The sequence below is a fragment of the Genypterus blacodes genome, unplaced genomic scaffold (genome assembly GCF_046128005.1).
Source record: "Genypterus blacodes isolate CSIRO-AG114 ecotype Tasmania unplaced genomic scaffold, CSIRO-AGI_Gbla_v1 ptg000039l_1, whole genome shotgun sequence".
Taxonomy (NCBI): Eukaryota; Metazoa; Chordata; class Actinopteri; order Ophidiiformes; family Ophidiidae; genus Genypterus; species Genypterus blacodes.
Genome location: NW_027466852.1, coordinates 6,652,584 through 6,665,721, shown reverse-complemented (window position 1 = coordinate 6,665,721; position 13,138 = coordinate 6,652,584). Strand labels below are relative to the sequence as shown.

General features: G+C 41.4%; 2 protein-coding genes across 2 annotated transcripts; one reads left to right on the top strand and one right to left on the bottom strand.

Annotated features, from left to right (window-relative positions):
• Positions 1-3,966: 3,966 nt before the first annotated feature.
• Positions 3,967-5,931, bottom strand: ccdc86 (coiled-coil domain containing 86). Its single transcript, XM_076148220.1, has 4 exons — positions 5,292-5,931; positions 4,709-4,838; positions 4,529-4,603; positions 3,967-4,288 (listed from the first exon to the last, which is right to left on the bottom strand). Exons 1-4 carry the CDS (start codon positions 5,816-5,818, stop codon positions 4,130-4,132), a joined length of 891 nt encoding a protein of 296 aa, XP_076004335.1. The 5' UTR covers positions 5,819-5,931; the 3' UTR covers positions 3,967-4,129.
• A 724-nt stretch (positions 5,932-6,655) lies between these two features.
• Positions 6,656-12,714, top strand: glb1 (galactosidase, beta 1). Its single transcript, XM_076147732.1, has 16 exons — positions 6,656-6,833; positions 7,525-7,694; positions 8,167-8,317; positions 8,494-8,554; positions 8,650-8,744; positions 8,832-9,012; positions 9,504-9,562; positions 9,647-9,768; positions 9,906-9,946; positions 10,130-10,242; positions 10,331-10,405; positions 10,516-10,605; positions 10,707-10,820; positions 11,002-11,133; positions 11,295-11,534; positions 11,617-12,714. Exons 1-16 carry the CDS (start codon positions 6,771-6,773, stop codon positions 11,869-11,871), a joined length of 1,962 nt encoding a protein of 653 aa, XP_076003847.1. The 5' UTR covers positions 6,656-6,770; the 3' UTR covers positions 11,872-12,714.
• The last annotated feature ends 424 nt before the right edge of the window (positions 12,715-13,138 follow it).

Sequence of the window (13,138 nt, the reverse complement as noted above, 5' to 3'; positions counted from 1 at the left end):
ATTATTTAAGGTAATTAATCATACGCCTTTGTAACCACATGTTGAGAAAAACAGGCATTAGAGTGAAACATGTGTCACTTGGCCAAAATGTACCTGAAGAGAACAACTGCATGGGCAAACATTCAGGGTTTGGTAATCCACTTCAAGCTTATAGGTCAATTTATCACTAATGCACTTTGGTGGAACAGGTTCTTTGGTTTATTCTGTTTTAGTAGTATCTAAGGTTTATTGTCATAATTAAAACAAAAATCAGTTTTATGTTCCGTCTGGAAATCAGCTCTTGTGCCTGTTTTTTTTTGTGGGTGTTGATTCTTATGTTCCTGGTCCGACAAAGGCCTTCATCTTATTTAGAGATTATTGGCAGATTTTAAGTAGTTACTAGCCAACCAGATTTGGCCATATGAAATATATCCAAAAATCTGTTGAAATGCTTACATCAAGATTTAATAACAATATATTTCTTATTATCGTAATTCTATTATTAAATGAACTTGTACTTAAACTGAGAGATAAGTTCATATTCTCTGGGACAGCCGACCGGATATTGAAAATAACAGGATTTGATAATGTTAAATCATGTATTTGACTTAATGATGTGTCGTTTATCTGTTAGAGTTATTCAATAACGTTTGTTATTCAAAGGGAATGAGGTTCCTGAGCTCACATAAATATCCCAGGTTATGTCCAAAATGCTGGTGAGATATATTCGTGTTGTCACCACATATTCAGGTCCACAAACCACAAGCTTCCAAGTTGTCTCAAACTTTATTATAACAATCATTTAAATATTAAAAGGTGCTGTATCATGCAGATTTTCTAAACCGATCAACACACACATACTTCATCATAGCAGGCTTATAGGGGGCTTGTGTTAAACATAAATAACATGGTTGGGTGATAAGAGATGTATGCAGTGAAATGGAAGCTATATTACTCTGTGAAGAGGCCCTTCAGCAGAACAACACCAAAGTGACACAAGATCACAGCGTTCAGCCATGAGATCACAGCAGGTGCAGCAGCTCCGGCTGTGGTGCTTGTTGCCCCAACGTTGGTTGTCACACTCCCAGGAACAGTTGTGGTTGCACCTCCGCTGGTTCCACCTGTGGTGGTTCCACCTGCCGTGGTTCCACCTGCCACCGTGGTTGCACCTGCCACCGTGGTTGCACCTGCGACCGTGGTTGCTCCTGCGACCGTGGTTGCACCTGCGACCGTGGTTGCTCCTGCGACCGTGGTTGCACCTGCGACCGTGGTTGCTCCTGCGACCGTGGTTGCACCTGCGACCGTCGTTGCACCTGCGACCGTGGTTGCTCCTGCGACCGTGGTTGCTCCTGCGACCGTGGTTGCTCCTGCGACCGTGGTTGCTCCTGCGACCGTCGTTGCACCTGGGACCGTCGTTGCACCTGCGACCGTCGTTGCACCTGCGACCGTCGTTGCTCCTGCGACCGTCGTTGCACCTGCGACCGTCGTTGCTCCTGCGACCGTCGTTGCACCTGCGACCGTCGTTGCACCTGCGACCGTTGTAGCATCTACCCTTGGAGCAGCAGCCAATCCAGCAGTAGTCGTTCCATCAGCATCTACTGAAGCTTTTAATCAACAGATAAAACATAAATGTGCCCCCTATGAAAGATTGTAACATACAGACAGAAATTGCATTTTGCAGCAAGAAAAACAAGTTACTCACCAATAATCAGGAGATGAATCAGGATAGTGAGCAGCATGTTCATTGCTATCAAATGTAAAGAAAGATCAAAAGCAATGTTTCTATTTAATCCTTTATCAGTCGCAGAGGTCTAACTTTTGTAAATACAAAATGAAAAAATACGAACAAAACAAAAAAACAAACAGAAAAATTTAAAATAAAACAATCAGGCCATTTTCCATCCCTTTTTGGGCTATTCTACCCATTGATGAAATAGGAAATGATTATATTTGCAGTAGTACTCACATGAAGAAAAGATTATAATTACACACTTTTGATGATCTTCTCTGGTTGGATGTGCGAAGTTGGCGCTGCTCTCTGCTGTCTGGCCTGATTGTAGGTTTGTCACAGGTTTTATAGGTTGAATGACAAGCGTGAGTGATGATGCGAATGGAAACCAACTTTAAGAAAATAAAGTGTGAGCATTCCTTCCACTGTGCACACTTCAGGGAAGTACGTTCATACATTTATCATGGGGTTTTAGAGGACGTGAGGATTGTTCTATGGAGTTGATAGGATTTACAAAGCAAATAAGAGGGTGAAACAGTGAAGGTGTTGCCATTCTGCAGGGCACAAAGAGACGACTGTTAATGACAGTGCTGTTTTATTTGTACATAAGCTACTCTGACTTTCCTCTCAGATATGTGACATGAAAAATACAACAAATGAGAGGAGGCTTTTGTGTTCACTGGACTCCATTAATCGACTGCTTCTGTTTTGGGTGAATGTGCCTTCAGAGGGATTAGTAATACAATGATGTAGCAGATTAGATTCATAAAAATAGAAACTAGAGTCATGGGTTGTTGTTATTTCAGAGTTCAGATGTACAGCATCTTTAAAATATTCAGTTTCAACAACCTCGCCTATCGTTTTGGTCTCAATCCAGTATTAACAGAGGTCACAGTCCACGTGAAGCTACTCAGTCAGTGATGAATTTGTGTTTTCAACAGTTTTGGTTTTCTTTAATTGTATTTATTAGCCCAGTTACACAAAACGTTTTGCCGAATCTCAGTGGGAGGGTTGGGCACAGCTCAAGGAACAGTTTGGTTAGATTGCTGTGGATCCTTATTAAGCAGCAGATCCAGCAATGTGTTGTCCTTTTTTTTCATATTGCCAGATGAGGCATTTTGTATAGTTACTGGATTTTGTACCACAGCACTGAAATTGCGTTCATCAACATTCATTTAAACATAGACTGTGGCAAAGTCTCAGTTCTGGTGTTATTCGAGCTTAGTGCTGCATTTGACACGGTCGGATTGGAAAATTGGGTTGAACTCACTGGAACAGTTCTTAACTGGTTTAAAACCTATTTAAAAAAAGGGACTACAGGCCTCTTGACTACAGTCCTAACGAGTCCCTGAACAAGTGCCAAGTACCAGGTACTATCACTGATCATCACTCATATCAACCATCATCATGGATCAGCTTGAATTATTCACACTGAAGACAAAACGTATCAAAATCTTAAATTCAGCAACATCAGCATGTTTTTTTTCTATAAATATTTTCAGTGTGTCTAGCACACAATAAATTCACATCATATTAATCTCATAGAAAACAAAACAATGTTATTACCTATTTTACTAATACTATTCCTTTCATATTTCACATTTCTGTCTGTCCACATATCACCATCACAATTTCACTTCACATTCCCTGTAGTTCCCATCTCATCTGTAATTCAGATGCATTCAGTCTTTCTTGGTGTTAGTGAGATGACAGAGTGTGTGGTGTTTGCTGGAGTGTATCCACTCAAGTTCACTCTTATGGAGCTCCGCCTCCTCTGGCGTCTCTGAAGTCCCATGAAAAGTTGCTGAGTTTGGTGAAGTGGCGCCCTACAGAGGCTCTCGCACCGCAAATGAGACACACAATTGTCATTCATAATTCTGCCTTTTATTGGGGCTATTAACCACGGTAATTGTCAAATCCAGCGCGCTTGCTAGCCTGCTAACATCACCTCATGTTACGGTGTCAGTGACATAAACAAACATGACAGCAGCAAAATTTGTTTGACTGACAGCTGATTGGCTTAAAATCATTTTGTGGGCTGGATATCTGTGAATTTGATTGGATAGAAATTTAAACAGGTTTACCAAGTGACGTTGTGCTGTCAAATGTATGTATTCTTTCAACCTTAAGTTGGGGTGGCGAGCTACTGGTAGCTAGCGAGCTACTGGTAGCTAGCGAGCGACGTGTTGGAGAACCCTGGTTTAGAAAGTATATGAGCACTGTGATGGTGTTAATATAAGGGAATCAAATCAATGACATACGAGTCAACATTTCATTTATTTCCCCATTATTCATCTTTCAACATGAACTTATAAACAAAACCCTTTGCATGTAAATAAATGACTGAAAACGTTTCACTGGTCTTGCTCGCTGTATCTCAGATCACCAACACTGTCCCGAGATACATTGACATCTCAGTCTTTAGGCCAAATCCTGAACCTTGTCACCCTTGGTTATCCTTTGTCTGGCTTCTTTGGCTTTTGCATTTTGGTTCTTCCTCACCAAAGCCAGCGTGTCTCTCTTCTCGATTTTCCTGAGCTGTTTCTTCTTCATCCGCTTTATCTTTGACGTGTTTCGGATCTGGGATGGGATAACAGAAAGCAAGGTCAAAGGTCAAAGTGCTGACAGGGAGATGCATTCCTTTACAATGAACAAAACTACAACCAAACAACCAGAAAAACAGAAACTAGTTGTAATGTAAAGTTGCCCTACAATTTGTCATCAACCATGGACTGTCTACATAAACGTTGCGTGTTACTAGTATGCTGGAATGTTGTTGTTCACAAGTGACACCTATACATTGTATTGTACTCGACGTACCACTTGTACGATCTCGGCCTTGCGTTCATTCTCTTCACGCCGTTTCAAGGTCTCTTCTCGTCTTTTCCTCTTGTCCTGTTGACGGGAAAGAAGGCAGGATAAGAAAAAGGCCTAGATGCTTAAAACTATTTCAAGTGCATCCGACCTGCACCACACAAACACACACGTGCTGAGCCTCACCTCTTTCTGTTTGGCTTTCTCCTCTTTAAGTTGTAGAGAGTATGTTTTTACAAGATTCTTCTCCTGCTTGGCCTGCATCTTCTTCTCCCATGAGGAGCACAGAGGCTTATCTCTTACCAAGGCAGAAAACCTACCAGGAGGGAGAAACACATTAAAAAAGATGGAAACGCAACACATCACAGTTTGTTAGAGAGGCTCCCATTCTCTTTTATAAGTCTCACCTGTCACAGAATAAGCAAACCTTCAACTCAAATTCAGTGTTTGATTCCATCTTATATTCAATACTGTCTGCTGGGTTGTGAACCATGTATCCTCATAATAAACACTGTAGATCATATCATAATAACAATATGTGAGAAAGAATTCCTACACTTCGAATGCAGTAGTAATGTTAATTAATATCCATTTGTCTCATTATTATCTTATTTATGAATTTGTATTTCCCCTTGTTGTAATAGCACATTATTTATTTACAGCATATTTTGAATGCTTGTTGTCAGCCCAGATGGTTCTACTCCTCTAGTTTGGGGTTTTGTTTACATGTGGGCACATTTATAAGTCACAGTCCCTTAACCCCTCTCACCGTTGCTTGTTGCGGTCCTTCCACACTCTTCCTGACTTGGGTTTCCCCAGCGGGATGACCGGGTTCTGTATCGCTCCTGACACCAAACGTGGCTTCTTTTTCGGGATGGTCTCTGCGCGAGCTGGTGCTGTTTCTACCGCAGCGGGCCTGGGTAGAAGAGGAGCGTCACCGGCTTGTGTATCTGTGGGGGCCGCAGCTTCTGAGCTCGGCTCCACCTGCAACGGTACACACGTTGGTACCGCTTCGCAGGGCTCCCCGCACACGATGGCGGTCTCCTCGGCCAGAATCTCCCCAGGTTCCCGCTCCATCTCCTCGGTGTTTCCTTCCTCCTCGGCCGGCAGCTCCTGCAAGACGGATCTCCTGGTCCTCCGGCTGGGTGTCCTCGCCGGTACTGGAGTCTCATAACTCATCAGGGCGGCCGGAGTTCGCACTTTGCGTCCGCTGCGAGTCCGACTCGAAACCGGCACCGGCTCGTCGTCCATTTCTTCGTCCTGGAGCATTTCTGTGGTGGTTTTATCCTCTGACATAGTTTTCTGCGTTAATAAACAATTACTCTAAAATTACTCTACATGCATCTCATAAACTTTTGCCCCACGTGTATCTCATGTATTTCCGTTTTCCTCCTCCTTCGTTGCTTCGTTAGGCGGCTGACAAGCAGAATAAAGGCGCCGCCTAGTGGTGTGGAGTACGAAACGGAAACTTTCCGATTAAAACGTTCATATTTAACCTTCCACTAAATAAATATATTGACTTTAGTCCATGCTGTTGTTAAAATGATATGCAAAAAAATAAAGACCATTTAAATTCCATAAATGTGTCTTATTTTCCTGCCACGTCCGTTTTTTGTATTTTCTAACAATTTTACTTTAACAACAATCCATACACAGAAAACGTTTCAAACTTACCTACTAAACTTTTTTTAAGCAGTGAAAAGCATACATGTAAAAACAGTTTCTGTATTTACATTATTTTACATTACATTACATCATTGACATTATTTGAAATTAATTAAAACGGCAAGCATGAAAGAAAATGATGTACAATAAATTATACAGCTATACTGTACATGCACATTTACGGGTAAACACAATAAATGATAACGTAAAAATGTCATGACAGACAAATAAAAAACTTCCAAGCATATACTTGTAAGTTGTGACTGCGACCTTCTAATTCATTGTTTCGTTTTGGTCTGCTCCATCATCACTTTCTACCATTCTGCCAAATTCCACCAAAAGATTTATGATTTCATATCCCAAAATTCCATTGTACAAAATAAAAAGCGCGACACTGCCCTCTACCGATATAAATGCGTTTTTCCACAGTAACGGTATCACATGATTTCTACTTCCGTGTCTGCTGACCATACGAAACACCAGCATGCACTCAAGGAAGCAAGCGCACTGTTTTCGTGTAACTGCTGCATGGAAAGGTTTATAGAATGACATTTTGGGATTAAAAGCAGCCTGAAGAATCAACATGTCCCCTCTCAATTCTGGATCCATGCCCGTGCTTGTCCTGCTGCTGCTGTTTGGACATTCTGTAAGTAACTTTATCTCTGAGATTACAACGATTGTTTAGAAAGATTTTGTGGAAGTTTTTACTGGACAGCAAAACATAATAGAAATGCTGATTTGATTAGATCGCTCTAAGAAAACAGCATCAGTGTGTTTAGAGGAACACGATAATGTATGGAAAATATAATTAACTGACATCTTCCTAGTGTGTTCAAGATCTGGCACGAGAAGGATGAGAGATCTAATTTCTCCGTCACTCAGATTCACGATCTTAGTATTTCCTATTTCCTGGCCAAGGCCTTGCACTGCATTACACAACAACAACTACACTACACACAATTACACACTTTATAAGATACACTTGTACAATACAATACAATCATTTCTTATTTAGTGTCCAACCTGGTTTGTTTACGTCAGCAACAGTAAAATAGTTCAAATCTGTCAAAGACACAATGATATTGCAAACAATTGCATTTCAGTTTTAATTATGTACAAAAATGAAACATTCAACATATGACATTACATATCTAAACGTATATACTGTATCTCACATAAAGACATCAGTCACAGCTGTAAAGCGTTAGTTTCCGAATGATACCAGTTGTAAATGACACAGCCTAAAGTCACCTGAGACATCAGGCCTGTGTCATAAAAACATGACCCTTCAACCAATAAAACACATCATTATGTTGTCTGTGTGTGTTGACCATCAGCTGGCGGCACCCCCTTCATTCACTGTGGACTATGAGAAGGACTGCTTTCGGAAAGATGGGGAAGAGTTTCGATACATATCGGGGAGCATCCATTACAGCAGGATCCCCAGGGTCTACTGGAAAGACCGTCTGCTCAAGATGTACATGGCTGGACTGAACGCCATTCAGACGTACGTTCACCTCATGTGCTGTTTGAATGATTTGCTGGCTTATGTTTGTCATCTTTGTCTCTGGCATGTTCCAAGGATCCAGTGTCCTGCTCTTTTTCCATTATTTTGAATGCAACAACATTCCATTTTATTTATTAAATCATTCATTAATAAATCATTATTGGGGAGTACATCTTCACTTCACTGAATAATCCACATTGCCCGCAGTGATGAAGTGTGTACAGAATTAGTCTCATAATAGACTCACTATCATGAAATACAATGATATTTACCTGGTAGAATGCAAATCTGTCTATAGACTATTACTCACTATAGACATTATTAAATGTCTCTGTTATCAAATTATTATAACAGTGTTATTGTTCGACAGTTACTCCTTCATGACTAAATGTATTTGAAAGTTAAGGATGAGTTTTGTGTATTAAATGTAGCTTGATCATGTGCTTAATACATGCCCTTTGTTATTTTGCAGCTACATTCCCTGGAATTTCCACGAGCCGTCTCCAGGCCAGTATAACTTCAGTGGAGACCGAGACGTAGAGCATTTCCTTCAGCTGGCTCAAGACATCGGTTTACTGGTCATCCTTCGTCCTGGGCCGTACATATGTGCAGAGTGGGACATGGTGAGAGAGGCTACCTGTAAATTGTATCTATTATAAATCCAGAAATGCTGAAAATGTTAAGTTCACTGTGTCTGTTTGTTGTGAGTTTGTTATATCAGCTCATATCACGTATTCACACATGTTCAAATCATTTGTTTCTATCTATTGCTCATACGTTTATTCCTAATGTAAACTAGGGAGGCCTGCCTGCCTGGCTACTCAATAAGAAACACATCGTGCTGCGATCTTCAGATCCAGGTGAGTCTCAAAGTAAACCAGCAATGCAGAGAGAAAACATGATCACGTTTGCATACTGCAGTATAAACTATGTATATACTGTATATGTGTTTCAGATTACATTGCAGCTGTAGATAAGTGGATGGGGAAGTTGCTGCCCATGATAAAGCCTCATCTCTATCAGAACGGCGGTCCTGTCATCACTGTGCAGGTGAGTTCTGGACCGATTCATGCCAGTTGTTGTGGTTTCCATCACCGATCATCACCATCTTCTTCCTGATATGAACGTGTTTGCTAGGTGGAGAATGAATACGGCAGCTACTTTGCTTGTGACTTCAACTACATGCGTCACCTGATGAAGCTATTCCGGTCCTACCTGGGGGAGAAGGCAGTGCTGTTCACCACAGACGGGGCCGGGCTCAGCTACCTTAAGTGTGGAGCAATCCAAGGCCTCTATAGCACCGTGGACTTTGGGCCAGGTAGGCATCAGATGGTACAGTCTATGATCAGTGGTAACAATAGCAATCATTCTTTGTTTAGGTGATATTTTGACTACATTTTTAATGGAAAAGGTTTCAGGGAGAAACTGGGTTTTCAACACACAGTTTTAGAGATTTTGTTTTCAAATATATTAGAAATTCAATGTAAAATTTTGATTAGATTTACTTTTTGTAAAGTCCAAAACATGATTTAAAGATATCTCCTCCTATTATCTTGCCATGGTCATTTTTGATAGCTATAACATTGTTTCCAGTAGAAAACAATACCATTATTTTATTTACATCCTACCACTATATTTAACGTATAGGTTGGATATCTACAGGCGTGGTGGAATTGAGAAAGACAAATAAGATGATGTTCATGATTTGCAGTTTCAACACTAACGTATTGCCACATTATGCACAAGTCAGAATAAAATGAGGAAGAAATATTTTATCTAGGGTGTGTCTCTTTCTGTCGGTCCTGTCAGGTGGGAATGTAACTGCTGCCTTTGACGCACAGAGACATGTTGAACCTCATGGACCTTTGGCGAGTATTTCCCTCAGTGTATTTCTTCTCTCTGTTGACGACTCTGCACCATGTTTTCTTATGCCGCCACCTTCTATACTACAGGTGAACTCTGAGTTCTACGCGGGCTGGCTGGACAATTGGGGCCATCATCACTCTGTTGTATCATCTGCCATTGTGGCCAAATCCCTCAATGAGATGCTGTTCCTGGGAGCAAATGTCAATCTGTAAGTCTGAGAAAGGTTTAGACCCTATGTCCCCCCTAGGACCCCTGATGAAGAAGAGAGAATAGGCTGAGGGCAGTTTGTTAGAGATTCTTGGAAGCTTCTAAAGTGTGCTGTATATCCTCTTCCTTTTCCTCCAGATATATGTTCATAGGAGGAACCAATTTTGGATATTGGAATGGTGAGTTGGCTTCAGCAGAATGTCTGATGAGTTCAAGTCCTGTATGATCTTTGGCCTGACACCCTGTGCATACAATTCTGTGAATATATAAGCATGCTTGGCCAGTAAACGTGTTCTTCTTACCTTGAGAGGATGAACTCTCCCCCTAATCCAATCTCATCTCTTTCCTCTGTGTATCCTCAGGAGCCAATGCACCGTATTCCCCTCAGCCCACCAGCTATGATTATGATGCCCCACTCACAGAAGCAGGAGACCTCACTGAGAAGTACTTTGCCATTCGAGAGGTGATCAAAATGGTGCGTACTTCATATTAAATGGATAACCCCCATCAAGTCTTACGTATCATATGTCATCTCGAATAATTATGGTGTCTTCACGCAATAGTATCGTAAGGTACCAGAGGGGCCGATACCACCGACGACTCCCAAATATGCATATGGGGAGGTGAAATTGACCAAGGTAGGCACTCATTTCCTGATATGTTTCCTAATGTCTTGCAATATTGTTGAAGATGTCCTGATTTTCAAAATAAAAATCAAACATTTAAATCTCAAAATCTTCCACTGCAGCTTCAGACTGTGTCAGACGCCCTTGAAGTCCTCTCTCTCTCTGGTCCCATTACAAGCCTGTATCCTCAGAGTTTCATTGAACTGAATCAGGTATCTTATCATGTATTTCTGCTTTATTGTGTTTAAACAAAATTACTAGTTTACATTAATAGTTTGTATCAATGTCTATCTCATTTCTCTGCATTATCTAGGACTTTGGGTTTGTGCTCTACCGCACCAAACTGCCTGTGAATTGCAGCAAACCGACTCCGCTGTCATCTCCACTCAACGGCGTCCATGACAGAGCATACGTGTCTGTGGACAAGGTAAGTCAGCGCGTTATTAGAAATGGTACACAGTTCCGTCTTGGTCTTATGCCTCAAACTTTATTGTTTGTCAGTGCTCTGTTAGTTAGAAGTATAGTCTGGTTTCATTCTGGCTTTACCTCTCAGCTGCTTTGTGCTGATGTGCCTCTCTCTCTCTCTCTCTCTTTATCGCTCTCTCTAGGTGGCTGTAGGGATTCTTGAAAGAAATAAAGTCATAACCATCAATGTGACTGGCAAGGCTGGCAGTCAGGTGGACATACTGGTGGAGAACATGGGCAGAATCAACTATGGAAGAGATATTAACGACTTCAAGGTTTTTTTTTCACGTTTTAAATCTTGTATAATCTAATGGTACTGTCCATATTTGATCTCAGGAATAGAGTCATAAGAATAGATTGAACTAATTGTGTTACATTCATTGTGGAATAGTAGATCTCCTCCCTGCTTTGCTTTATTGTGTTCTTTGTTATGCAGGGTTTGGTGTCTAACCTGACGCTGGGGGCAAACCTGCTGACTGACTGGACCATGTACAGTCTGAGCATCGATAAAGCAGTCGATCAGGGTCTTCTCAGGGGAACAGGGCCCACCGCGGCAGATGGAACTCAGCCTGCCTCTCTGTCCCCTCCAGCTTTCTATGAGGGTACCTTCATCATTCCTGATGGCATTCCACAACTGCCTCAGGACACCTACATCAAGCTGCCAAACTGGAGGAAGGCATGTTTCAGTTATGTTTAGGTCATTTGATTAGACCAAAATGGGTTTCCTGAAGTTGACAGACTGAAATTTGTTCTTTCAGGGGCAGATTTGGATCAACGGCTTCAACATAGGACGTTACTGGCCCAGCAGAGGCCCTCAGGTGACGCTGTTTGTGCCTGCCAGCATCCTCAGCACGGCTGCACCCAACAATGTGACCGTCCTGGAGCTGGAGGTGGATCCCTGCATACCCGGTCCATGCACTGTGGAGTTTACTGACACCCCCATCCTCAATGCCACAGTCAAATCACAACATAAGCAGCTGAGGAAACATTTTAACAGAGATGATTTGTTGTGATAATAATCATGCCCACAAAAGGAATCAATTTGCACTTTTGGTGATGTACTGTCTCAAACCGTAACATGCTGTGTAACATGTGTGCGTTTGATTTTTCTGAGCTGAATCAATGGAATCAGTTAATGCCTGGTGTATGTATATAGTTTCTGAATTGTATCTTACAGGATATAGATTCTTGTTTAATAAGTGAACAGATGTTAAACATCACATTACTGATTGACACCTACATGTACTGTATATTTTGAGCATAGCCTTCAAATCATTCTTGGTTGCCTCTACCTCAGTCATTCTCAATGGGATTTATTCTATTCAAAGCCACTGTTTTTATTATGATTTGGCAGCACCGCTAAAACACACAGGCTCTGATGCTTACTTTAATCTTTAAATCAGGGATATACAGTTTTGTAATGTACGGCCATCCAGACAGTTCTTAAGATAAGATAAGATAGTTTATTTAAGTCATTTTGCATGCAACTGACAGCAATCACACACAATTGAAATTTCGAACTACATATCACACACACAAACACATGCACTACAGAGGGGGTGCAGGGCGCCCGTGGAGCAGTTAGGGGTTCGGTGCCTTGCTCATGTGCACCTCGGCACCTCAGCAGTGCTCTTGAGGCAAACTGGCAACTCACTAGCTACCAGTCTGCTTACTTGGTCTACACGGGGAACTTGAACCGGCGACCCTCCGGTTCCCAGCTGTCCGGCCCAGCGGACTGAGCTACTGCCGCCCCAATTAATTTGTAACTGCTGATATTTAGGCTACATGGATGTTTCACATGTGTGTCTGTTTTATAACAAATGGTTATACAACTATTAAAATGCATTTTAAAAGGACACACTGATCTCTATTCCTGCCTTACCAACATATATGTTGTGCTAAAGATGCTGCCCCATTAATGCTATTTATGTATTGTATGTTATTAATATTATTAGTAACTTCTCTCAGTAAAGTTGATGTGGATGCTGTTGACAATTTACCCTAAGCTGTACAATGTCCTATCAGATTGTTCTGGAAAGGTGAGCTAAACTTTCCCACAATGGCAACTGCTTCACTTGTACAGGTATATGTTGGCCTTAAAATTCCTTAATGCTTATATCCCATGAACTATAGGTGCAGATATGGATGAGTTATGATCCTGCTTTTAGAGCTGAGCTGTGGGATTTTTGGGGCCCTGAAACACAACCTAGAAAATCTGCCTGCAGACTTTGTAATAGATCATAAAGATAACAGATGTATTTGGAAATGTATTCGTATGTT

Coding starts and splice junctions, on each gene's coding strand:
- ccdc86 (XM_076148220.1), bottom strand. CDS start 5,818: ATGTCAGAGGATAAAACCACCACAGAAATGCTCCAGGACGAAGAAATG. Junction 4,839..5,291: donor AAGGACCGCAACAAGCAACG/GTGAGAGGGGTT, acceptor CCCTCCTGGTAG/GTTTTCTGCCTTGGTAAGAG. Junction 4,289..4,528: donor AGGCCGAGATCGTACAAGTG/GTACGTCGAGTA, acceptor ATCCCATCCCAG/ATCCGAAACACGTCAAAGAT.
- glb1 (XM_076147732.1), top strand. CDS start 6,771: ATGTCCCCTCTCAATTCTGGATCCATGCCCGTGCTTGTCCTGCTGCTG. Junction 7,695..8,166: donor GGACTGAACGCCATTCAGAC/GTACGTTCACCT, acceptor GTTATTTTGCAG/CTACATTCCCTGGAATTTCC. Junction 8,745..8,831: donor GTCCTGTCATCACTGTGCAG/GTGAGTTCTGGA, acceptor CGTGTTTGCTAG/GTGGAGAATGAATACGGCAG.